This window comes from Mesoplodon densirostris, chromosome 9 (assembly GCF_025265405.1).
Source record: "Mesoplodon densirostris isolate mMesDen1 chromosome 9, mMesDen1 primary haplotype, whole genome shotgun sequence".
NCBI classification, from domain to species: Eukaryota; Metazoa; Chordata; class Mammalia; order Artiodactyla; family Ziphiidae; genus Mesoplodon; species Mesoplodon densirostris.
This window is the reverse complement of record NC_082669.1, coordinates 38,682,681-38,708,506: the sequence shown is the minus strand read 5'-3', so window position 1 is coordinate 38,708,506 and position 25,826 is coordinate 38,682,681. Positions and strand designations below refer to the sequence as shown.

The following is a 25,826-nucleotide window of genomic DNA, read 5'->3' as shown; positions in this document are numbered from 1 at the left end:
AGTCAAAACTCCATTAATTTTCAAAGCCAGAAGAGGGGCTTGATGCAGCAGAGGGAGGGCTGGCCTCCAGGTTGGCCGGAACAGCCTGTGAATTCCAGATATTCATTAATCTGGGATGTATTAGAAAACTACTTCTCTGAGGAAAGATTTAAAAATTTTAAAATTACCCTGACTTAGTAATTAAATATGAAAAAAGATGAAAGTGCTTAGCAGTAAGCCAGAGGCATAAAAAGTACCCAGTGTGTGTTGATCGAGCTGCCCTCACCTGTCATCTCTTCCATGACATCTCCATCAATGTCTCAAATGGAATTTGGGAACAGTGTATATACAACTCTGTATCCCGACTTTTCAGTTTTATACCATGTTATATAATATATTATGGATTCTTCAACGTTATCATTAATGGTTATAGAACACTTCATTAAAAACCTATTTCATAACTTGTTTACTTATTCTCTTGTTGTAGACATTTAAACTATTTTCAATTCAATACAATTCAAATCAATGTAAAATGCTACAATAAATATCTTTTGTGAACAAAACTTTTTACTGTATTTATGATTTTCTAAAATTAAGTCAGACTTCCAGTCATTACATGATTGATCAAAAGCTATCATGACTTTAAAGGTTCTCAATACATATTAAAAACTTCTGTCTCTCAAAACTGTACTGATTTCCAGTCACACAGGTGTGTACAGGAGCATTGATTCAGAACCAGGAAACTGTTTTCGGCTCTTAAAGTGGTAATATATAGAGGTGGCTGTGCCCTGGCCGGTCCTGCCTAAACCTGCCTGCTCCCAGAGCCAGCCTCATGGACTGGACACTGCCCAGTACAGCTGCGCGTGCGTATCAAGGCAGTGGGGGTCAGCCATTTGGGAGCATTTTGGAAATTCTAGCTCCATTAACAGGGGAACCTGGAAAGGCACTGCTGCCTATGCACCTAGTGTCCAAAATACCTGGGTGAACACAGTGTTGCAAGCCCCTCACTGCTGAGTCTCCACTGGGCATGGTCTGTTCCTTTCAGTCTTCCTGTCCAGCTTTGGACTCTGCCTATAGCTCCCCGGTAGGCAAGAGGACCTAAATTCAGTCTAATTGCCCGCCCCTTTAGCTGGTTTCTGCCAACTGTCTCCTGGGGTAGACCCTGCTTGGTATATTCCATGAACAAACAAACAGGACACTTCCCTGGTTGGTTCAGAAATCTTCCTGTTTCTGAGAAACTGGTGCCTAAAGGCATCAACACTACAACTCTGCTTCCCTTCCGCCACTCTCCCCTCATTCCACCCCTTCTGTCTCATCACACCCTGGCAAGTTCACACCAGCCAGAAGAGACGTGAGTCAGCTCCATCTCTTGATGTGATGATGCCAGGCTCCCCTGCCAAGACGCTGAGGTCAGCGAGAAGTGCCCCATTCTTATGCCAGAGGCACTGGATGCCCTCCCCTTATTCCCAGTCCTCCCACTTTACTGCATGATGGAAGCCCCACTGGTTCTGTCATGGCCCACCAGACATTTTTATACTCTGCCCATCACTCAAATGCAGAGTACAGAGCAAGCCTTTGAGACAGCAACTGCCGGAGCTGAAAACAAGACTTTTCGGGGAAATCATTTTATTGTTAGTCATTATAAAACGTTTATTATTCTTCTTTGTACTCAGAATCATTTATCTACACAAAATCTTAGATATAAGTCTCATCTTTTTATCTCCCCATAAACAATTTTCCTGGTTCAGATGTCTTTTTTAGTCATACTTAAAATTAAAAAAACAAAACCAAAAACCCACATATACCTAACACCTGAATCTGTAAAAAGAATAAAAGAATGAATATAGAAATGATTTCTCTATAAGACGAATTGATACAGTACAAATATGGGTTACCATTCCCATCTGGAATCTTCCTTTACCAAAGTTCATTCATTTCAAGGTAAGAACAGACTGACACTAAAACATTCCAGGTTTGTGTCAGTCTAACACCCCTTTGTGCAAGGAAATAAAATCCACTCAACCCACAGAGGTGGGGGGATGGGATTGGTAAGAAGGAAGGAAACATGAATATGCAAATAGGATGCCTTAGGCAGGGAAGACACTTCATGATCACGGACATGATTGTTTTCCCTTGGCTATTCCTACCAGTGTGATTATGAAGAATTTAACTTTATGTTTCTGTTGGCATTCTATTCTATGGGCCAGGGATAGAGACCAGTACAGCAAGCAATTCAAGAGCATGGGGCCATATGGAGAAGATGTGAATATACATATTTCATTTCCCTGAGGACAGATATAATCTTATACTGGGAACTAAGCTATGTGGTGTCATTTTACTCCTTAGGACACTCATGTCCCATTTCACCAAGTAACTGGCATTTATAAGAGAGTTTTTGATACCAAAGAGCCTCAGATTTAAGAATGTCACAGGCTATTATAGAAAATGTACTGGCCAAACAAACAAAAAAGGAGCATTCATCATAAAAGTAGTCCAAGATTTAGGCATATCTGTTATCTACCTCTCCTTCCATCACCAGTCACATCAAACACCAGGTCAGGAACCGCCATTATCTCTCACCTAAGTAAACAAAATATCCTGCTTCTGGGGTCTCCTCACCGACAGTTCAGTCTATGTGCTACTTTCAGATCAACCTTCCTGAGGGACAACTTGGATCATATCCATCTCCTGCACAAAAACTTCCAAAGAATCCCTACCACCTTCTCAATTCAGTCTAAACTTTTCATTCTGAAATTCAACATCCTTTACAATTGGGTCCCATCTTCCTTTTTTTTTTTTGCGGGCCTCTCCCGTTGCGGAGCACAGGCTCCGGATGCGCAGGCTCAGCAGCCATGGTTCACGGGCCCAGCCGCTCCACGGCATGTGGGATCTTCCCGGACCGGGGCACGAACCCGTGTCCCCTGCATCGGCAGGTGGACTCTCAACCACTGCGCCACCAGGGAAGCCCCCATCTTCCTTTTTAGATCAGTCTCCCACAACTTCCTTACAAGTACCTTCCACTCTGGCCAAACTGGATGAGCTTCCTTTCTCTGACCACATGCTCTCTGCCTCCGATGAACTTCTCTGCTTCTCTCTCATGAGTCTGACCTCCACGGACAGTGTGCTCTTTTGAATTCCTACCCAGAATTCAAACTGCTACTTTCTTCCAAATGGTTTTCTAATCCTCCTTTCCCACACCCTTGGCATATAAGCTTCCCATCCTCTAAAGCCCCTGAGAGAATTTCATCTCATAATAGGGCACCCTCAGGTTCTATTTTTCAAATTAGACATTTGAGTTATAGAAAGTATCCCCCCAGCCGATTGGGTGCAGGCTCACTCTGATTTCCCCACAATACCCTGCGTGGATGTGCAAACGTTAATGAGTGATCAATACGTATTTCCTAAATATATTACACTGACATGTACTCAGAAACGGTTTGATATAAAAACTACTTTGAAAAACAAAGGAAAAAAAATGGGAAGACTGGAAGGTAGAAGGAACTGGGAAAGATTTTGATTCATGTTGCCTGTTTCTGTTGGGAAGCTGTCCCAAGAGTGGTTTCAGGATATTCATCTGGTATTTTAAGAGATGCTCCCAGGAAGTTACTAGAATGTCATTCAACCGACTTTACTGAGTCACTGATATTTACCAAGTTCAGTACCAGGCACCCCAGGTACAGTGATTGATTAGAAAATGGTCCCTGTCCTTTGGAAGCTAACACAGTCCACTGAAGGAATTCTATATAAAAAGGTAAGTTTAGGGCTTCCCTGGTGGCGCAGTGGCTGAGAGTCTGCCTGCCAATGCAGGGGACGTGGGTTCATGACCTGGTCCGGGAAGATCCCACATGCCGCGGAGCGGCTGGGCCCATGAGCCATGGCCGCTGAGCCTGCGCATCCGGAGCCTGTGCTCCGCAACGGGAGAGGCCACAGCAGTGAGAGGCCCACGTACCGCAAAAAAAAAAAAAAAAAAAAAAAAGGTAAGTTTAATCAATATAATAAAGAAGTTTTTTAAAAAAGGAAAAAAAAAAGCATGTGTGCATGGTAGGGGGAGGTCAGGGTAAGAAGGAGTTGACCCTGCATTTGAAAGTAAGGGATGATTTTAGGAAGGAAGCAACATACGACCTAGGTCTTGAAGAAGGATAGCAATTTGCTGGGTGGAAGTGGCCATTCTTGGCAGAGCTAACAACACATGTCCAGGCTTGGATGATGGTGTGCATGGGAAAGGGAGAGCCATTTAGAGTGGCTGCAGCATGGGGTGAGGCTCAGAGGTCAGGTGCAACCAGACGGTGCAGGGCCTGCTAAGGAGTTTGCAAAGTTCATACTCTGGGCATCAAGGAGCCAAAAGCAGAATCTTGAAATGCATCTGACTTTCAATGGTTCTCACCCCCCTCACACCACCTTCCCCCATTTTCCTAACCTACTGTAGCTCACCTGGCTACAAGGGTGATTTAGCTGCACAATGGGGCAGGTGTGCACTGCCTGCTTTTTTCTACAGCATACAGCAGAGTGCTTTGGTCTAGTATCTTGACATTTACTTTAAGATATAAATACTTCAAAGGTGAAGACAGAAATATTCAAAACAGACCTTTTCAATCATTTGGTCACTTAACTCAATAGTATCCTTTTGCATCACATCCCTTCTTATCATCCCAAGGAAAATAATGTACCCTCTCAAAGAGAGGAGAAGAATTGCATTTTTTACCACTAGAAACTCACTGAGCAGCAATTTTGATGAATTTTTTCACCAGCTGCACTCTCTTGCCCAGTTGGCTGCAGAGCAGAATCTCCGTGGCCACCCAGAGCTGGACTTCATTGCATCTCTGGAGCAGGAGGCTCAGGTTCACTGTATGCTCCCCACTTCCTTGTCGGCTGAACGTGAAGTAGATCAGCTCTTGCTGAAAGACAATGTATTCATACAAGTGTTTATTGTTGTAGCACAGAGTCAAGTTGATACAAAATTCAATTCATTTTTAAGAGCTACTTCAGGTAGGCACTGTCATATCATAACATGTTAGCTTTAGCAAATAACATTATATTAAATTCAAGATAATTTATCTTGACTTCCAGAAATGCCTTCACGCAGAAGCCTTACATAAATGTATTTTTTTAGAATGCAAGGATGACACTTTTCGTGAAAACCTAAGATATTCTAAAGTTTAGGTCACAGGCTGAATCAAATCCAAACTTCCCAAACTTGTTCTATAAGCAACTTCAAGTGCAAATGACTATCATTACATTAGACCCTCACAGGTAGGTTCTCTAGACAAGGGTTCTTACATTTCAGTGTGAATCCAAATCACCTGGAGGCCTGTTAAAGCACAGATTGCTGGGCCCCACTCTCCAACTTTTCTGGGTCAGTAGGTCTGTGCTCTGGCCAAAATCTGCATGTCTAACAAGCTCCCAGGCGTGCTGATGACGCTGGTCTGGGTACCCACTCTTTGAGAACCACTGACATAAGACATTGTCAAATCACAGAAAGAGAGCAAGATTAGGACAAGGTACAAAACTGACAAAATCGAGTCAGACCAGTAACTAGTGACACAGACTGACCATATGCAAAGCAATGGAAGAGATGTGTTTCTAACCGAAGGGGTGTGCGTGTATATTTTACAGGAGTAATTCACATTCTCCTATTGCATAAGCACATAAGCAGGGACACATCCCACTCTACTACCATTTGCAAAGTCACAAGTCATTTAGCTTGAATGAGTTCACTACTTGCTCAAATTTAGATCATCAGGTTGGAATGTCGTCAGTGAGAAAATATGAGGACATTTAAAAAACGTTCCAAAGTGAAAGGGAAGCTTGGGGGTCCCTAAATTGGGCACGAGTTCCTTCTTCAGGAGGAAAGGCCTTCTTGTCATGAAACATTTCACTACACAGCAAAGCAAATGCAACATACTGCAGCACAGAGCTGCTTCATTTGTCATCTCCGGACTCCTGTGAGCCTTTCCACCAGCTATATTTATCCGTCAGATGTCAGTAGCATGTTGCCCCTCATCTACTGTTTTATAAATGTTTAAGCTGTCCTCAAGGGAGAGGTGGATGGACATACAAATTTGAAATATATCTCAAAATTTTCAATAGAGTACTTGAAGTCTTGCAGCATAGTCTAAATGTACAGAATGTTCTTGGGAATGTGTGAGTGTGTGTGCATGTAGGTACATACATAAATGTGTTTCTCATATAAGTACTGTAAAGCTCTGTAAAGCTCATGGAAAAATAAAAATGTCAATATCAAAGGTATCAAATGTAAAATGTCTCTTCGACCCCACTAGACCTTCATATATATATATATACATATATATGAATACATGTTTTCAAACAAAAAATAGCATATTTATACTACATTAACACAAATATCCGATTGTACAATATTAGGTGCAAATAAAGCATGATCATGTATTCTGATTTTCCTAGGTTTGGGTCAGTCTTTTAATATATTTAAAGTCCCCAAATATTTTTGGGCCATGGTATCCTAAAGCATAACTAGATCACCAGATGATGGATCTTCTTAAAACCCAGTCACACACAAATATTCTTCAAAAAGAATTCACAATTATACTGGCACAAGCATTTATTTGATTATTTCCCTCCTTACTTACCTCATGAATTGAATTGAAGAGGCTCCAATCAAAATTCATTAATTCCAGAGCAATATCCCAAGTGTTCATTCCCAAAATCCTAATCGACCTTTGCTGTGATTCTTCATTTTCTGCAAAAGGATTCTAAAGTGACAGACAAAAGTGAAAGAATCCTCAGTAAATTCCGAAATATTTGGTAATGAATTGGCTGGCTATCGAAAGGCATTAGAAGCCCACATTAGAAAAAAAATCTTGTCTGAGCGCACTTAATATTTTCCCTGTCTGTTCACTTTCAGTGAGTTACAACCAATTTAACAAACAGCCTTGGAAGCCGTAGAATGTGATCAATGATACTTCACTGAGTTGCCCCTCCCCCGACACACACACACACACACACACACACACACACACACACACACACACACACACACACACACACACACACACACACACACACACACACACACACACACACACACACACACACACACCTGATTATAAAACACTGCCCCCGGCAGACAACATAATGAAAGTGAAAGCCCTGAAGTCATTTTGGCTTCTGGTAAGAATTAATGTGCCAGCAGGGTTAGTATAAAAACAAACAAAAGAAATGTCACAGTGCACTTCAATAAAGACAGACATGGCTTTTACAGAAAATATGTTTGACGAGTCTCATCCCAGACATACATTTACAAATTTTATTAAAATGCCCATGGAAAGCAAAAAAAAAAAAAAAAAAAAAAATTTTAAACAGGAAATAAAAAATAAGTTACTTCATTTATACCATGGTGGATGATTATTTTAAACTTTTTTTTTTAAGGGAATAGTTTTTTGTTTGTTTTTAATTTATTTATTTATTTATTTATTTATTTTTGGCTGTGTTGGGTCTTTGTTTCTGTGCGAGGGCTTTCTCTAGTTGTGGCAAGCAGGGGCCATTCTTATCGCAGTGCGCAGGCCTCTATCGCGGCCTCTCTTGTTGCGGAGCACAGGCTCCAGACGCGCAGGCTCAGTAATTGTGGCTCACGGGCCTAGTTGCTCCGCGGCATGTGGGATCTTCCCAAACCAGGGCTCGAACCCGTGTCCCCTGCATTGGCAGGCAGATTCTCAACCACTGCGCCACCAGGGAAGCCCAATGGATGATTATTTTAAAGTATCAATTGCTTTCCCTATACAAATGGATATCAGTTTGGTAATAATAGTATTTCCTTAAAATCTGACATAAAATTATTAAATGCCACCACAATTTTAAATCTATTGTCACTGTTAAATGTATTAAAATTATCTGGCACCTTTTAAAAATATTTGATATTTTCTAATTAAGATATAAATTCTCCCATCTGACTTGAACAGTTAATGACGTTAAAATAGTTAATGACTTGGGGAAAAAAAGAAGGGGACTTTGCAAAAATAAATGCCGTAGCAGGATAAAGGGAATATTTCAGAATCCAAATATTAGTCTCTATTTTTTGAACTGCAAAATAAATTATTAGCATTTTCGAATTCTTATATTTATGTAAAGGTTTCCTAATTTAAAAAAATGACAAAAGACCTTCACAGGCTTTTCCACAGACTTCTCTTCAGAGTAGGTTTAGGTACAAATTGTCCCTGTACCCCCCGTGTGGATATGGGGTGGAGCTCAGTAAGGGCTGAATGAATGATGTGCATGCAAACACTGAGATGGGGGAAAGCCCAGGTTTCTCAGGGATTGGTCTGGCTAGATTGGGACCAGATGGACACCAGGCTGCACTGCAGACATTCAAAGAGCCACGAGTTGGGAAGTAAAACAGATCTCTGCTTAGTAATTTGGAGGTGTAAGGGTATTTTCACTTGGCTTTTTCTCTCTCCTACTTTCTCCCTAAATGTGCCCCTTATCCTGGCACTGCCCTCTGGTTACTCAAGGTAGTCCACTGCCCTCTCCAAGAAACACTTTCTATTTCTCTATTCCATTCATTCAGGGCTATGATTCCTGCATTCCACGAAGGCTAATCTATGCACAAGCACAGTGCATATGAGTGGTTTCACATGTTATCCTTCCCTTACAATGTTCCATTTCAACTGAAATCTTTTGGAGATGAAATCACCTAAACTTTGATTCCAATGGGAAATTTGTAGGTGGTGCAAAAAGCTGGTGGGGGAAGCATCCGAGTACAGGATAGCATCTGGCTCAACTCGGAATTCACAGCACCTGTTTATCCCACAGGACACTGCCCCAGGCCTGCCCTCTACTATTCCGAGGCCCTCGACCGCAGCAGAAGAGCGCTCTGGGAGCGCATACGAGGGAACCGTATAAGAAGTCTGTGTGTGGTGGATGAGGGCTCGGGGGTGGGAGACAATTAGAGTGTGGGTCCTTCCATCACCAGGAGCCTAGGGCAACTGCATATTAGATTCTCCTCCTTCACAGGGTGCGGGGGAGGGCGGCAGGCAGTCACATCAATCTCATTATTTACTCAAAGATGCTGTGCAGCACTCTGTCTGTCAAATTTCACTGGTGGAATTATATCGTGTATAGACACAGGCCTGGAGACCTGCAGAAGGACACCCAGAATCGGGAAATCCCAAGTAAGACAAAGGGTTTTCCCTCTCCTTTTCTCCCTCATGATGTACAAGGAGGAAGGTGCAGGAGCTCCAGAGTCAAATATAACTGGAATGAAACCCTAGCCCTCTCCCTGGCTTGGCTGTGGGAAGCTAGAGTAAGTCACTCAGCCTCTCTGAACTTCGGAAGGTTAAATGACATACTGTATATAAATTACTCAGTACATACGTGTCCGGTAGAAAGTGTGAAGATAACAGTGACTAATGTCATTATGGTAGCTTGATATCTTGCAGATACTTTTACATAAGATACTTTTATTATAAGCAGTTTTGGTTAACCCACATGGTATACAGATTCCTCCATTATATATACAACAGGAGTCAGCTGGAAAGACCCATCCTTGTGAGGACTCCATGGAACAGACCAGGACCATGAGTCTGGATGACACAATTACGATCTGGTACAGCCCACTTTTTATGGGCGATGGATCTGAGGCCTGACCCTACCGTTGAGAAAGCAACCATGAGACCGAGGTTTTTAGGAACAACAACAAATGATCTAGTTAGGCCTAAGTGTTCTTAAATTTAGGACGGAAAATAACATACAGTGTGGGTTCTATATTTCTTCATACGCTTACACTTCAGTGGCATCTGATGTTGCACTGTTACGTGCCATTTTACACAGGGAAGGCTAACCATCCACCCTTTCTTCAAAGGAATGGCACACTCAAAGTGTACCCACTGGACAGAAAGTAAGGACAGAGTCTCTTTCCCTTTAAATCCACACAGGATGCGTTCCTCAGCCTAACCTCCATGTATCCACCAAAAAAAGAAGAATGGAATTAAGACTCCATCAGAGAAAGAGTCACATCTCTCAAATCCCTTGTTTCCGAGGGACTCAGAGAGAAATAGCGTTTGACTTAGGAGGGGTTGAAAGTCCCTAAAGATGGGTCTGCCTTTGATTTGCAAAAGCAGTGTTGTTTGAAAAGTGTATTGTTGACTACAGAAGGAAACAGCTTGATGTATTTTTCTAACATTCATTTCAAAACATACAAATACATGTTCTCAGTCTGACATTTGTGTCTGTGTGTTTCAAGTACAAGGCTAAAGGTACTCACCAAAGTGTCAGCCAGGTCTTTCCGATAGACATATATCCGACCAGATGCTTCAAGGGATTTGGAGATGGCCAAGTCATTTGGCTGAAGTTCATGCTTTTCTTTATTTACAAAAAAGAGTAATTAGAAACACAGGAACACCTAGTAGGCATTCACAGTACATCTAAAGAGTGAAATTTGCCAAAGAAAAATATTTAAAAGTAAATGGGATGTGAAGTAGATTTAATTCAGTTCTGCATACGCTATACAACGATACTAGATAATCAATGCTCATTATCCATAAAGAGGTACCCTCTTGTGATTCATTCTTATAATAATATTTAGTCATTCTTTACACACAACAGCTTAGGGAAGAAAGTAAAATTCATTCCTAATCCCATCACTCTAAAGTAACCATATGATAGTAATATTGGTAACAGTTGAGTATATTTCCATCCTGATCTTTATGCAGATATGTGTGTGCACACATGTACATATGGTCACAATTATTACTTATATGTTTGCATTAATAATCACTATAGATATATGTATTTGTAATTATTCCTTATGTGGTTTTATATTCCTATTTTAAGTACTTACCCACTTGTCAAAATTATTTATAATGTCATGTCATGTGTAACTGGTTATATAACAGTCTATTATGCCATCATTTAATCTTTCCTCTGTTGTTGAACATTTAATGGTTTCCAGTTTTTTGGGGTCATATAAATTAGATAGCGAGAACCATGCTGAATACTAGCACAGGGACCAGCACATAACAGGGGTTTGATAAATGGGATCTATTATTACAGCAGCCATATATATATTGCCAAAGTCAACATCTTTGTGCATAAATCTTTGGCTGCTTATAGATGATTTTCTTAATATAGATTCCCAGTAGTGGAATTCCTAGGTCAAAGCGAAGGAACATATTTAAAGTTTTTGATACAAGCTGCCAAACTGCTTTTCAATTCTTACACCCACCAACGCTCACCATTCCTTTGAATAAGTTTACGGTTTTGCTAAAATCAAAAAGAGATTCTCGGTTTACTTTGTATTTCTTGACTACTAGTAAAGGTGAATATTTTCATCTATTCTTTTTTTTTTCATCTATTCTTCTTCTATTTTATTCCCCTATTGTTCCTGTCCTTTGGCCATTTTTCTGCCATAGTTGGACTCTTATAACACAATAGGCTTCTCATAGAAAAATGTCCTCCCCCCACCTACAAGATGCAGATGGGAATCGACCAAAGTGATACTCAACTTTAATCCACTGTGACATAAGGTAGCCTAAGGTAGCCCTCCAGTTACCCAGCATGGTTGTAAATACAATATGCCACATCTCTTTTTCTAGATAACTTAATCAGTTCAAGCGCCAGATTTTGTTTTGAACATTTCTGTTTGATACAGAGTACACAAGTGATACTCGAATACATTCTTTATGGCCCAGCATTGCAAAGATCAGTAGTATTTGTCATGTCGGGCTGTTGACGTCGGCAGTAAATGGTCCCACATGGCCAGGCTCTGACGTTCTTCTATCTCCTCCCTCTTTAGCTACAATTTCTTGCAACCCTCTGTGTGCCCATACATACCTTAAATCTGGCTTTATAAGAGCCATTCTGCATTTGCTATGGAATTTGCATTCTGCAAATGCCATGGCTTTCAGACAGTAATTTTTCCATTTGCTAAGAAGTGTTTTTCTTACTTTCAGATTTGTCAAGACACCATGAATGATGAAAAGTGATAGGATTTTAAGCTCTGAGTAACTGGGTAGGTTTCTGTTACTACATACATATATACCTAACTTGGGTACAGAACAGCTAGAAACCTACTGAAAGCTGTGAGGGTAATACTACCAGTCCTTTTAGAAAAGTCCACAAAACCTATAACATGGCCAACATCTCTAAACTTTTTTTAACAAAAAGAAAATAACTGTAGATCTCACTGTCATTTCATTTTGATGTAGCATTTAAAACATTTATTAAAAATTACATAACTAGAGCAAGGAATACATTAAGCTCTGTGGGCTTTTTTTCTTCATAAGAACATTATTGCTTGGGGGATATGAAGCTGCACGCAGAAAGGTTATTAACAGACAAAACTACTAATTGATGGAAAATGACGGCATATTTCCAAACCTGTGAGATAATTCAAGAGATAAACTGATATTGCTAGTGATGATTAGCTATGAGTCTATACACATTAGAACGACAGATGAATCTAACAGAGTGTAAAAATCGTATTTCACAGCTATCAAATAGATAATGGGTAGTAAAAGACCCACTCATTAATTCCCAGATTCACGTGTGGCCCTGGGCCGACTCTGAGTCAGCCTCCAAGGGGATGTGGGTCTCAGCTGTGCCACCAGGTTCTCTCAGGGTCCTTCCTTCTCCAGCACCTTCTGTCTGCATGGGGACCCAATGATTACTTTCTGTTATGGTATTGCCTTGAGAGGCAAATGCTGATTTTGATGAAGCTTAATACTGTTTAGAATCATTTAATATCTTTGGTCACTTAAAATTAATATACAAATATCATATTTATCTGGAATACCTAATATATTTTATTAAACATTCAACTACTCCCAGATTAAAATTCACGTAGTCCACGTTTCTGAAATTTTTGCTCTTTTTCTTAAGAGAAAGTTTTGATGGGATGCACAACGCTCAGGGAGAGGAAGGAGTGACTCACTTAACTAGGACAGGGGAGATGGGCTGTATTTGTTTGAATATGTAATCAACTAGCTTGTAGGCCCATTTTATCTGCCTCTGAGTAACAAAGCGAAAGAGGCAATGTTCCATCACATAATGCTTTCGCATCAAGTACAATACATTCTGATCTTCTTCTGACTCTAGAATGATAACAAAGGGTAAACAGGAATGCCCTTTATCTGCTCCCCCCTCCCCGGCCCGCCCCAGCTCTGGCTGATTAGTTTACACAGTACTCCCATTTTTCAACTACTGGGACTAAGTCACTTTCTTTGTATTTTTCTCAGGGTTAATGAGATATTAAATAAAGATCGTAAGCCAAAAAAGGAGGCCAGTGACACTGAGATCTGACAGGCTCCAGTGAAAACGCAGGGGTCTGTTCAGGTCACACAGATCAATAGTATCAGCTTGTAATCTGTGTGATCTTATTCAAAACAGACAATAAACCATTCTCTGAGGATAAATAAGGCCCAACAGAGGCAAAAACTATAACCAGGGCTCACTCCCCATGTCTGCCTGAAGGAACACTGCCTGTGAGCTTTCGGCTTATTGTACAGTTTTTATTTCCTTCAATAGGGAGTCTTTAAGTATTAAACTGTCAGCCAGCAAAATGACTAGTTCAAGGCTGCCTTTCTTTTTTCTTCGGAAAGTAATTTCATCCTTTAGCAATTTCCCAAGTTAATTTAAATATGAAAACAGAAGGCTTATCTAGAGTACAAAATATGTAAAGCTTTATAATATATTTCAAAACACTGGCGCGCCTCTCTGTTCAGTTCTTGGGGAGGAAATTCAGTATCCAACAGTACCCAACTGTTGTCATGGAAACACCTCTGGTAGGCGGCTTCTTATTGTTAGAGTGCTCATCCAGCTGCAGACCCAGAAGGGACGCGCTGCACGTTTACTCCATAAAAATGTCAACTCTCTCCTTCTGGAAACAATCCAGTGAAAGATTAATATTCAAAGACAGAAAATAATTTACCCCCAGAGAATGTGACGGCTACCAGAGCCAGATCCTCTTCCGCATGCTGGATCTTTTCCGCCACAACTCTCAGGATCTCTTGGGCTGTACTGGAAACTTTTGCCTTCACGCTGACATAGGAGTGCTCCGTTATATACACGTGACAGAAAACTGCATGAGGTGAAAGAACTGTGAGTAGACAGAGAACAACTGTGGCCATAAGGTACAGACTTTTCACCCATATCAAGGCACCCGCCACACTATTCCCTGTAGTACAGAGCAGACACAGCTAGATTTACATATATATGTGTGCACACGGGTGCCTGAGGGCACAGCAATGCGAGCTTGCACACACATGAGATGGAGACGTGATAAAGCTGCTGAGCAAGGTGGAGTAGTGCTTAAGCATCCCATACTGTAGTGAGAGACCCACATCACGCAAAAGCATCTGCTCAGGGTAGAGGCAGCCTGGCCACAACACAGTGGGATCTGTGCACCAGGGACTAGACCTCGGAGTCCCTTCTTTGAGGGTTACTGTGATCTCCCAAAGCAGTCTATTAAAGCGTCTAATTCAAACATTTTCGTTTTACACTTCACCTCTGGACAGGCACAGTGGCTCAGTAAAGACCACCACATTTTGTTATTTGAATTCTCATAAGCTTATCTTAAAAATCTGTCACTTGCTATGGTTTTTGGCTTCAGCCTTCTTGCTCATCTAAGAATGAACCTCCTCCGCGCGCCGTCCCTCCACCCATATCAAGGTGGTAGTGAGTTTAGTTTTCAAATGGAGGTTACGTTTCCAGCCTTTTTAATTTCCTTTTTCTTGTCTGTGGTACTAATCATTATTACTAGGACATTATCAGTATCAGGGTGAATGGGCCCTGGAAAAAATGTTTCTTTATGATTTAATAGCAGAAACTGTAGCAATGGAAATAACTGACACGTTATTTGTCTCTTGTATCAGCCATTGTGAATGTATAAAACACCAGCTTCTTTACTAAAGACAGAAGGACAATAATATACTTATTCTTCTCTTCTAGATTGCAAAACAAAACAAAAAAAAATGGGGAGTGCAGGTCCTAGAGAAATTTCATATGCAATTTAAATGGCACCACAAAAATACACCCAGGAATGTTTGCACAGAAATGCAAGTGAAGCAAAAGACAAACGATGGGTTTACTAGTACAAACCTCAAAGTAAACATGCCATCAAGAGGCACTGACAGTATTTTGCTTTGGGTTTGGTCGGGTGTATCACTCAAACCACAGCATCGAACAAATAGCTGTTTTATGTGTTGTCAACAGACTTGTGAGAGACAAAAGGCTTTTTTCCTTCCACAAAAAGACGGAATTTTGGAGCAAGGCAAAGATGCAGTCTACAAACTACTAAATGTGAGGAAAGTTTACAGCTTGCTGGGTAAAATGATGAACAAAAAGAGGAGGGGGGAGGTCTTGAAATACTCAGACTCTTTGAAACTCAGCTTGGAAAATTATACAATTAATTGTAAGACAAATGGGAAAGGGAGGTCAGCAACTGAGAGATGAGGAGGTAAGTCATCCCATTTGTTCCTCCACTCGGCACAGGTGACACCTATAACCCAACGAGTGCCATCATGTTTGGTTATACACGAACAATGGACCAGAAGAGGTATCCTGTGACATGTGTTGTTTAAACATTCAATAAGTTGAATAAATATACAACGTCCACACTTAAAACTTCAGCGCTGTCGGGAAAGGCGAATTAAAAGAGAAAGTCTCCAAGTCACAATAGCATGAACATTTGAATTGCTGGGTTTCCCAGCTCTGCCCTTGACTCAACCTTTATCTAAATAGGAGGAAACCATTTCCAGTTCCGTTATAAAACAGTAATGTAGAAAAGCACGCCAGGGGCTTCTCTGGTGGACTAGTGGTTAAGAATCCGCCTGCCAATGCAGGGGACATGGGTTCCATCCCTGGTCCGGGAAGATCCCACATGCCGTGGAGCAACTAAGCCCGTGTGCCGCAACTACTGGGCCTGTGCTCTAGAGCTCGCGAGCTGCAACTACTGAGCCTGCCTGCTGCAACTATTGAAGCCCGTGCGCCTAGAGCCCGTGCTCCACAACAAGAAAAGCCACCACAATGAGAAGCCCGCGCATCACAACAAAGAGTAGCCCCCGCTCGCCGCAACTAGAGAAAAGCCTGCGTGCAGCAATGAAGACCCAACACAGCAAAAAATAAATAAATAACTTAATTAATTAAATTTAAAAAAAAACACACATCAGCACCTTCAGAGTGCTACAAAGATGTCTCCCCTGCACTGATGGAGCAGCCCTCTTCAGTGGGTCACGAGCCCTTTTGCCAGCAGCACTGATTGAGGACACACTGGACGTGTAGCACTGCCCGGCAGAGCCTTGCCTTGGAGGAGTTTCGACTGCACATCCTTCCTTTCATTATTTTCTCCAAGATTCTCTTCTCTAGATCTCAGGGACTGACTCAGCCAAAGCCCTGCACGGTGGCTTTAGTGGACTTTCCAGTGAGTCACAGGTGATGGGCTGATAGCAGGGGAGAAGGCAGCCAAGGGGAAAGGTTGCCTTTCCAGTCCATTTTGCACGTCTCCCCAAGAACGCAGGGGGCTCTTTGCAGTCTCCTTTCCTTACCTGGGACAGCACTCTGGGATGAAGAAAACTGTAACGCCCACAGCAAGAGAAGAAAAACTATCACTGTGGATGCTAACGTGCTTGTCTTAGGGGTGTGGCAGTTAGAAAGCGTTAAAGGCAGGCTGATGTGTTAAAGTTGGAGAATGATGGTGATTAGCTGCTACTCCACCTGCCCCAGACCCTTGTTCAAACCATACTCACTTTCCTCTGTTTCCGTCACAGTTCCTCTAGGCTGGAGCCAGTTCTCCTTAAGACTGAATTGGTGGAAAAGGGCTTTATTCTGCAAGAAGGGAGAACGAGAACAATGAATGAATGTATTGCTGCCCTTTGGAAAACCAGAGCTGTTTGCAACATGTTCCAAAAGAGCGTGCCAATTTTTTTTTTTTAATATGAAATCCACCCATCTAATCTTGGAGGAATAAACTGGGAGCTGCCTCAATTAATGCATGTGGAGGTGGAGAGTCTGAGCAACATGATAGACCTTGGCCAAGGGAGAAAGCCCCCAAGATGATTCTCTGCAACATGCCGGAGAATATGGGCGTGATTTTTAACCCTGGATGCTGCAAACATCCATAGCTTCTTCTCCTGAGAAAGACATGGTTTCCCCATCCCAACAGCAACCTTGCTTTTGGATAAAGCCACATCGAGATAGTTTCATACTTCTGCTGTAGTGCAACGACTGGCTTAAGAGAAACAGGTACATGATTCATTATGATTATCCATCACCTGATATATCAGCTCCTACAAAACTTGTGCCTGGCATCTCATTTAGCATTTCGCCCCCCCTCAGGGTGAAGAGGAAACACATTCATTCTGGCTACCATCTCTCTTTCTGTTGGGTTGAAGGGTTCCAACCCTCTTCTTACAAGACTTCCTTACTCAACCTTCTTCTTACAAGACTCAGGCAAGAGTCTTGCATAGATGGTTTTCTATCTTTATATCAATGACTACAAATCAAATTTATATCATTCTGGGGATGTTGGGGAAACTCTGAGACTCCAAAACGCACCACAAAAATTCAGAATGTCATAAAGTCAAGGGCACCTGGCTGAAACTGAATCTGCACAAGCACAGGGAAAGCTAAGTGAAGTAGGAGCGGGGAGGCAAGGTGCAGCCCCCGGCTCCCCACCTGGTCCTCCTCTGCTAGAGGCAGCGTTCATTAATTATGAAGAAATACCAAGTGGGCCAAGGCCAGGCCTCCAAACCAGATCACCCCATTTCAGACAGAAGGGGCTGCCTTACCTTCTTTTGTGGTGAATATTCATCAACAGTGCTGAAAGGAAAAGGACAAGACATCAGTCTTTGCCTCAAACCTAGAATAATGTAGTGATTGTCACAGAGGCTCCTTTTCAGACAGCGGGCAGAGGTTTTTGCTTTTCAAAAAGATAAAACACACAGTATTCATTAGTTTACTATGCATAACACACTTGATGTTGGGCTCTGGATTTCCAGTGAACCAGGAAGAAAAGAAGCTATTTATTCAACAGGTATATTTTGCTTTCTACCCATAGAAACTGAGCATTGAGGAAATAACTGGATTTATTTCCACAGAAACTCTAAGTTTTCTCATATTTGGCTAGATTTTAGGTGAAATTATTGTTCTTTAGATAGCTAAATAAGTCAGCCAAGACAGATCTTTTCCAGGATGTTTCTATGTGTGGTGGAACTGGGGGATCTTCTGCAGGTCTCCAGCTCAAATCTTATTCCAGAATCTAGAGATATTTCATCACCTTGTACCAAAGAGGCAAGAATCATGTCTTAGACAATTTTCTTACTTACATCTTTTATTTCCCAGTTTTTAAATGGAATGTATTAAATTCCATTAATTTATTTAATGCATTTAAATGTGTACTAAACCAGAATTAAATTTTCCCAACTGTAAGAAGGCCTGCCTTACAGCATAGATCAACTTCCATGTAGGGGATTATTCTGAGGTAAAGGTTTCTTTCTTTTTCTTTTTTGCTTCATTTGTTTGTTCATATTTTCATACTAGTCTTAGGCTACCGAAATTTATTACAGTGTAGACTGTGATAAAAGAAGACCACCAAAATTCACAGCATTCATTTCTAACACCCTGCACCTCATTTCTGAATTTCTAAACGTGTGATTTTCCTGATTGGGACTAAGGTTTATACATAATTTGTTTTCACCCTAAAATTCTTTATATAGCCTTTACTAAATAGGATCTCCCTTTACTAAAATTAAGTCAGGCTTTAAATCTCAAATCGATAATCTGAAAGGCCTGAATTAACATTTTCTATGAGAAGTGCATTTGTGACTGCTGAAACCTTAATAGAAGTTTTTCACAGCTTGACAACAGATGTGTTTTATGTTTAAGAAGTAGAAACTACATTGTAAATCAGAGAACAATTTTTCCCTTCAGATTAACTTTGCAGCTATATCTGAAAACTGAATAATGACTTGATGTTTTCATTTACCAAAATTAATAAGAAGAGTTAGTGGTAAATCAGAGTAAAGTTAGGTATTAGCAATATGAAAGACTAATGATAGATACCTCAGTGATACACCTTGGATATGACAAAAGTCACCGAATAAATGCTTTCCTTTAAGTTTTCTGAATTGATAAAGAAACTTCAGGGATTCCATAAAATTGAACTTTAAAAATGCACCATGACTTGCTGGGACCTATTTATAAAACATTTTTCCTATTCATTAGAGATAGCTATGAGCTCCCCCAAATGACAAGTTAAATATTTACACTTTTAAAACTAAATAATAATTTATTAGATAACTGTTCTTATGTACCCAGATTGTCATGGCTCAGTTTGCTTCTACCACACCAAACAGGGTTAAAAAAAAAAAAGGCCAATAAGCTTGATTTAGTGTTCATTCATCTTGAGATATAAAAACAAATATTTACTACTAGAAAACCTAAGGAATCAAGATAAATCTCAGATTCAAAATGTTCAAAATGATATATATGAGACACCCCCAATTCTATCACATGTTGTGCTGCTTTCTTTTACTAACTGTGATGAGGAAAATTACTTACTGACGACGGTGCATTCCAAGTATCTTTTGAAATTCTTTCAGTTCTTTTTCAAGTATTGGGTATTCATATACATCATCCAGTACATTTCTGTATATGGTCTGGGGGAAAAAGAAAATTTCAGCTTAACTGGTTTGCTGCCTATTTTGTAAGGATTAAGATTCATAGAGTGGTTAACCTGCTCAGGGAAATAAGTGGAATCCAGAACAACGCTGGGGGTTAAACCAGGTACCAATGAGATCCTGAGTGGGATTCCACCTCCTAGCCCCTCGCTCAACTGGTGTGGCTCTGTGGAAGCTTTTACAGGCTATAGGTAGGGAATGGTGGAAACTTAAGAGATCTCTGGCTGGCTACTCAAAATTTCCACGCCTGTTCTAAATTTTTAGAAATAATATCCACATAACCATTTGGGAGTGAAAAAATTCATTGAATTAAACTACCCAGTTGTTTTGAAAATAACATTAGTTTAGTCAGAGACTTGATTTAAACCAGTTTTAAACTGGATGTCTAAGTGATATCTTAATTTTGAAATCAAAGTGATTTCCTTCATGAAAGGCAAAATCAGTTTAGATACTTGCCTATTCTGAAATAGAACTCTTCCCTGCTCAAATTCCACTGTACCCCTTCTCTGTGTTAACTTGCACAGCTAATACGGTTTTGGTGGCCAACTGTTTACAAACCATCTCCAGAGAATCATCGGTATTGAAAAGATATTGCAGCCTACTAATGATTAGACACATAGATCAGCTTATCCAATTTCAAATATAAATCTAGGTTAGTATCTATTTTATAGGTTATTATTGCTTTAATGTCTCAAAATATACCAGGTCCTGAAAAGGTTTCATAATGTATATATTGTCACTATAGTTTTTTTTTTTTTTTTTTTTTGGCGGTACGCGGGCCTCTCACTGTTGTGGCCTCTCCCATTGTGGAGCACAGGCTCCGGACGCGCAGGCCCAGCGGCCATGGCTCACGGGCCCAGCCGCTCCGCGGCATGTGGGATCCTCCCAGACCGGGGCACGAACCCGTGTCCCCTGCATCGGCAGGCGGACTCTCAACCACTGCACCACCAGGGAAGCCCTATAGGTTTTAAATGATAAATGTTTTATCCCATTATTGTAGATATGGGAATTGTTAGTTAAAGTTATAATACATTTCAACACATTAAACAGTATCAAGTTTGAAGTATGTTTTATTTTACGTTCCTTAATTATTTCATTTGCAGTCAAAATTCCCATGACTTATATAAAATAAATAACCTTAAATGAGTGACTATAGAACTTGCCTTCTTCTATGTAAGGAATATCAGGCTTCAGAGGTCAAAACAAATTAATACTTTGAATCATAACTTCAATATTACCAACAAATTAGATGACTGTAACCTACAAATGAGATTTTTGAAATGAGTCATTTGGCATAAAAGAATTACTCAATAACTGAATGTTTTACATTACCTTTAAAAACATTTTTGAATGTTCATCTTCATGTAACCAGTCTTTGTACAGAGCAATCCACTGGGAAACAAGATGCAAGACCTTCCGTTTTCGACACGGAACATCTGAGTTTTCTTCTTTGCCTTGATACTTCTTAGCAGAATAGGTGCAAACGGTTAAGAAAATTACATTGTTGCAAGTAAAAAATGTGAAGAGATCCGTTTATTCTTGCTTTCACAAACCAGGCTAAAAAGCACAATTTTCCAAAAAATCTACAAGTACCTGAATATGCAGGAAGAAAAGAATATGTGTAGGGAGAGTAAAAGGTGTGCACTGAAGAGGGTAAGCCCAGGAAAACGATTTACATAACATGGTGGCAGGCCGTGAGGATAAGGACTGGACGACAGAACTGACAGCTGCTGACATAGCTCCACAGGCAGCATGGGTTAATGCCACCTCCAAGAGACCCTAGGTGGCCCATTAATCACAAGAGATTAATGGGCTCCAAGAGATCTGGCCTCACTACATAGGTGGACACTGTTTCCATAAAGGTTAGATCAGAACTAGGCCAGATATACTTTGATCATCAGAAATTCACATTCTAAAGTAGTGCCAAATGAGCACAGATCTCTGGAGCATAATTTGTGATATGATTCAAATGCTCACCCTAGGAATTTATGTGAAAAAAAAAAGAAATGGATAAGTGTGCAAATGTAAGTAAAAAAGGGCTACTAATTTTCATTTTCACTGGAATAAAAATATATTAAATAGGAATAACCTAAATGCTTCAACCATTGAGGACAGTTAAATAAATTACTGCATATCCATTTAACAGGCTTTTCTATAGCCATAAAACTGATGGTCCAGCACTATATTTACTGACACAAGACATTCACAGTATACTGTTAAGTAGGAAAGCAAGTAAGAAAAGTATACGTTAGGATCACCCATTTCTATTAACTATGCTTATTTATATATTCATTACCTGGAAAGATATATACTGATAGTTAACAGTGGCTTCTTAAGGTAATGAGATTTCAGAGAACATGAATTATTTTTATTCTACTTATAAGCATTTCCCAATTTGTATACAATGACTATGTGTTAACTATGCTGTTAAAATTATATAAAAATAACAACCTCAAAGGCAACATGCTTAAAGCCATAGGAATGAGACAGAAGCTTGGTACTTTCTAAAACAACCTAGCATTTTTGCCCCCCCAAATTATCATTCTGAGTATCTTGGACACACTGAAACGTTAACTAGAAATAGAAAATGCTATGATACCAAACACAGGTAGGTTTTGGGGTTACTGGACAGGATTCTGTATTCTTTAATGCTGATATATAATTGCAAAATAGGAATCAATTCTGTATCAGGCCTTGTAACTATTTTAAAACATAATTCAGTCACTGTCTCCCCAGCCTGCAAAAGGACATCAAGGACTGAATGGATAAAAAAGATGTGGTATGTATATATACAATGGAATACTACTACACATATATATATATAAAACTGAATCACTTTGCTGTACAGCAAAAATAAACACAACATTGTAAATCAAATATACTTCAATAAAAAATAAAATAGAGGAGAAAAGTAATAACTAACCCTGAACATTTTAGAATGGCTATATCTGGAGAAAAAATACTTATAATCCTTGTTATGTCACCATGAAATTAAAGCAACTAACTCAGGAAAAAAAAAAGTACATCAAGGACATCTGATTTCTTTGATTTCTACCTGTGAAACAAACTCAAGCAAACACAAAAATAATCTATTAAAGTATCTTTTTCTTCTAGTTTTTCACTTGAAAGGCACAATATAAAGATTTATCTTACATTATTTCCACTTATGCAAATGTTCTTTTCCTCTTTTCCTGTAACTATCATGGCTTGACTAATGATAAAGAAAAAACTCTTCCTTAAACATTGTGAGGCAAGACACTCGTTTGGAAACTTTGAGTGCCTTTCCTTGGCATGGCTTTCCAGCCTTTGATCTGTTGCATCTCTTCTAGTCAGTGTATGCAATCCTAAAGCCTCCTTAACTGGTCATCAACCTTCTAATCACATCCATCATCCTAAGAGAGCATGCCCTGACAAAGCTCTGAAACGACGACAGTTGATTACGGGGATAAGACCTCCCAAGTGAGGAATCCTTGTCTCCCCCGGGATACCTGCCCAGAAACACACTATCACATATGTATGTTTTCCCATCACATGGTCTGGCACTAACTGACTGATTGTCTTCTAAGTTCAGTTATTGCCAGTCCACTCAACCTCTTGACTCTGGTGTTTACCCAGCAGGCCAAATTCATTTCCAGATTCTAAAGTCTTGAGACATAGGTTTGAAGAAAACATAATATCGACAGCACAATTTACCCACGACGTAGAATGTGAAAACAGCAGCTCTGCATTCATTTCCAGTTCCCCCTGCCTAGTCTGTTTCATTTCATCTTTCACCTTGGCTATCATGACATGAATATTTAACATAGCCACACTCTACAGAGGGGCTGAGTAAATGAAGAAAGGCAGTTAATTCCTAATGTGAGACATCTGTCTGAGAGGAAGCCGACACAGCATCCTGAAGTTAATGAAGGATATTGCCTCAACAGCGCCTGGCACAAGTCGTCAGTTGTCATGAAGACCGTGTACGTGAGAAGGAAGTCATCAAGAAGGGTCTCTGCAAAGAAAGGAAAATAAACACAAGGTGAGCAAATCGGTGATAAGAGGGGCAGCTGCTTAGCCAGGCCCTGGAATAGTGTGCACAGAAGAAATATGACAAATGGTGGTGGCAGTGGGAGGGGTGAGGTTAGGAGAATTTTAGCCACAAAATACATTATTTAGTAAAGTTATTTTTAAAAACTCTTTATATAGAACACCTCAAGCAACGAGATTTTTTTTTTTTTTTATTACAAGGCTCTCTAAACATACAATTTTGTCACCTTTTTTTCCTTCCCTAAAACATCATCTATATTTTCGGGTATAGACATTATGGAAAACCAATGCATAAAAAAAAGTGCTTTTAAAAATAAATTTTCTAAGATTTCTGAAGTATGCACTCCAGACCTACAGGGAATGACGCTTATATGTTCTAATAAATAAAGGCTTTGTAAAGCCATTTACCTAAGTCTAGGACAAGAACAATGGATAATAAAACCCAGAGGACGCACGTCAGGTTCCAAGGCCATTCACCTGTATCTCTCAAAAGCATCTGTAAGAAGTTGGGAAAGTGGTGAGTGATTTTCTTACTGTTGTGAAGAGAGGCAGAACTAAGTCCAGTTAAAAATGGAAAGAGAAAGCAGGTAAAATGGATCATGACTTACTCCCTCCTAATTCCTTTTCTACCTCTTCAACCAACAAAAACAGGTTCCACTGTTATTGCCTCTTTGCCTGAGTGTTCTTTGAAAAGTCCAGCTTATATATAATACGGAACTCCTAAACAGGCAAAGTGACCTCCAATAAAATTTCAAAAATGATAGAAAAGATTTACACTCAGAATGCAAAGTAGGCCTTTTGCCATAGTAGTCTTTAACCAATCTCCTTACCTTGAAATTCATTTTAATATATTATTTAATTCTCATATCATTTACATGCTGGATGTCAAATTTTTAGCTATTTGAAATAGTAGAAAATTGTAAGAATAGTGAGCTTGTATACTAAATAGTATTGATGCTCTCTTACACTACAAGTGTGGAAATAGAAAGAACTGCCCAATACAGAATTCTATAGCTCTACGCTGAAGATTAGAAAAATTCCAGAATTTTAGAAATAACCAGCAATGTTTCTTTTTTTTTTTTTTTTTTGCGGTATGCGGGCCTCTCACTGTTGTGGCCTCTCCCGTTGCGGAGCACAGGCTCCGGATGCGCAGGCCCAGCGGCCATGGCTCACGGGCCCAGCCGCTCCGCGGCATATGGGATCCTCCCAGACCGGGGCACGAACCCGTATCCCCTGCATCGGCAGGCGGACTCTCAACCACTGCGCCACCAGGGAGGCCCCAGCAACGTTTCTTTAAAAGTTATCAATGCAAAACAAAAGGCCGTGTTGAAGAACACAAAATTCTGATAAAAAGAGGCTGTGACCTACAGTCCTATATCAACTGCAGGGGTTAATTTATTTCCATGGTTTGTTTATGCTGTAAAATATCAAGATAGTCCTGATCCACACAGGTAAGTGGCTGCAAATGGTAATGGTTGACCAAAAAAGTTTGCTTTCTAGTTGCAAGAGGCCCTTAATTAAAATGAACCAGAGGTGTTAATGAAGAATATTAGGTAATTTTTTTCAAAGGTATTTATTTTTTTTTGTAATAGGTAAGTATAAGTATCAGTATTCCTCACTAAAAAAATTAATTTGAGGGCTTCCCTGGTGGCGCAGTGGTTGAGAATCTGCCTGCTAATTCAGGGGACACGGGTTTGAGCCCTGGTCTGGGAGGATCCCACATGCCGTGGAGCAACTAGGACCGGGAGCCACAACTACTGAGCCTGCGCGTCTGGAGCCTGTGCTCCGCAATAAGAGAGGCCACGATAGTGAGAGGCCCGCGCGCCGCGATGAAGAGTGGCCCCCGCTCGCCACAACTAGAGAAAGCCCTCGCACAGAAACGAAGACCCATCACAGCAAAAATAAATAAACAAATTAATAAACTCCTATCCCCAACATCTTCTAAAAAAAATTAATTTCACAAATGGCACCTAAAATGTAAATTAAGCCTAAACTTATAATGTTGTATCACACTGTAGTATGTGAACAGTCACTGGTCTAACCCACTATTACTCTGTGGAAAAGCAAGTTCTCAAACAGATGTGCCTGGGCCTTGCTGGGCATATATTAAGCCCAGTACAGGAAAACTGGGAATGTGGCTGGTTGCACAACTGAATGTGAGTGGATATGCACAGG

At 40.3% G+C, this 25,826-nt stretch overlaps 1 protein-coding gene across 1 annotated transcript in view; it reads right to left on the bottom strand.

Moving 5' to 3' along the window:
• Nucleotides 1–25,826, bottom strand: part of RAPGEF5 (Rap guanine nucleotide exchange factor 5) — a 213,411-nt gene that overhangs the window by 20,876 nt on the left and 166,709 nt on the right. The window contains exons 12-20 of the mRNA XM_060108417.1: nt 23,538–23,616; nt 20,955–21,099; nt 19,504–19,601; nt 17,733–17,763; nt 16,692–16,770; nt 13,877–14,026; nt 10,214–10,311; nt 6,585–6,707; nt 4,696–4,874 (exon numbers count right to left, since the gene is read on the bottom strand). Of these exons, the coding sequence (XP_059964400.1) occupies nt 4,696–4,874; nt 6,585–6,707; nt 10,214–10,311; nt 13,877–14,026; nt 16,692–16,770; nt 17,733–17,763; nt 19,504–19,601; nt 20,955–21,099; nt 23,538–23,616 (982 nt within the window). The remainder of the gene's footprint in view (nt 1–4,695; nt 4,875–6,584; nt 6,708–10,213; nt 10,312–13,876; nt 14,027–16,691; nt 16,771–17,732; nt 17,764–19,503; nt 19,602–20,954; nt 21,100–23,537; nt 23,617–25,826) is intronic.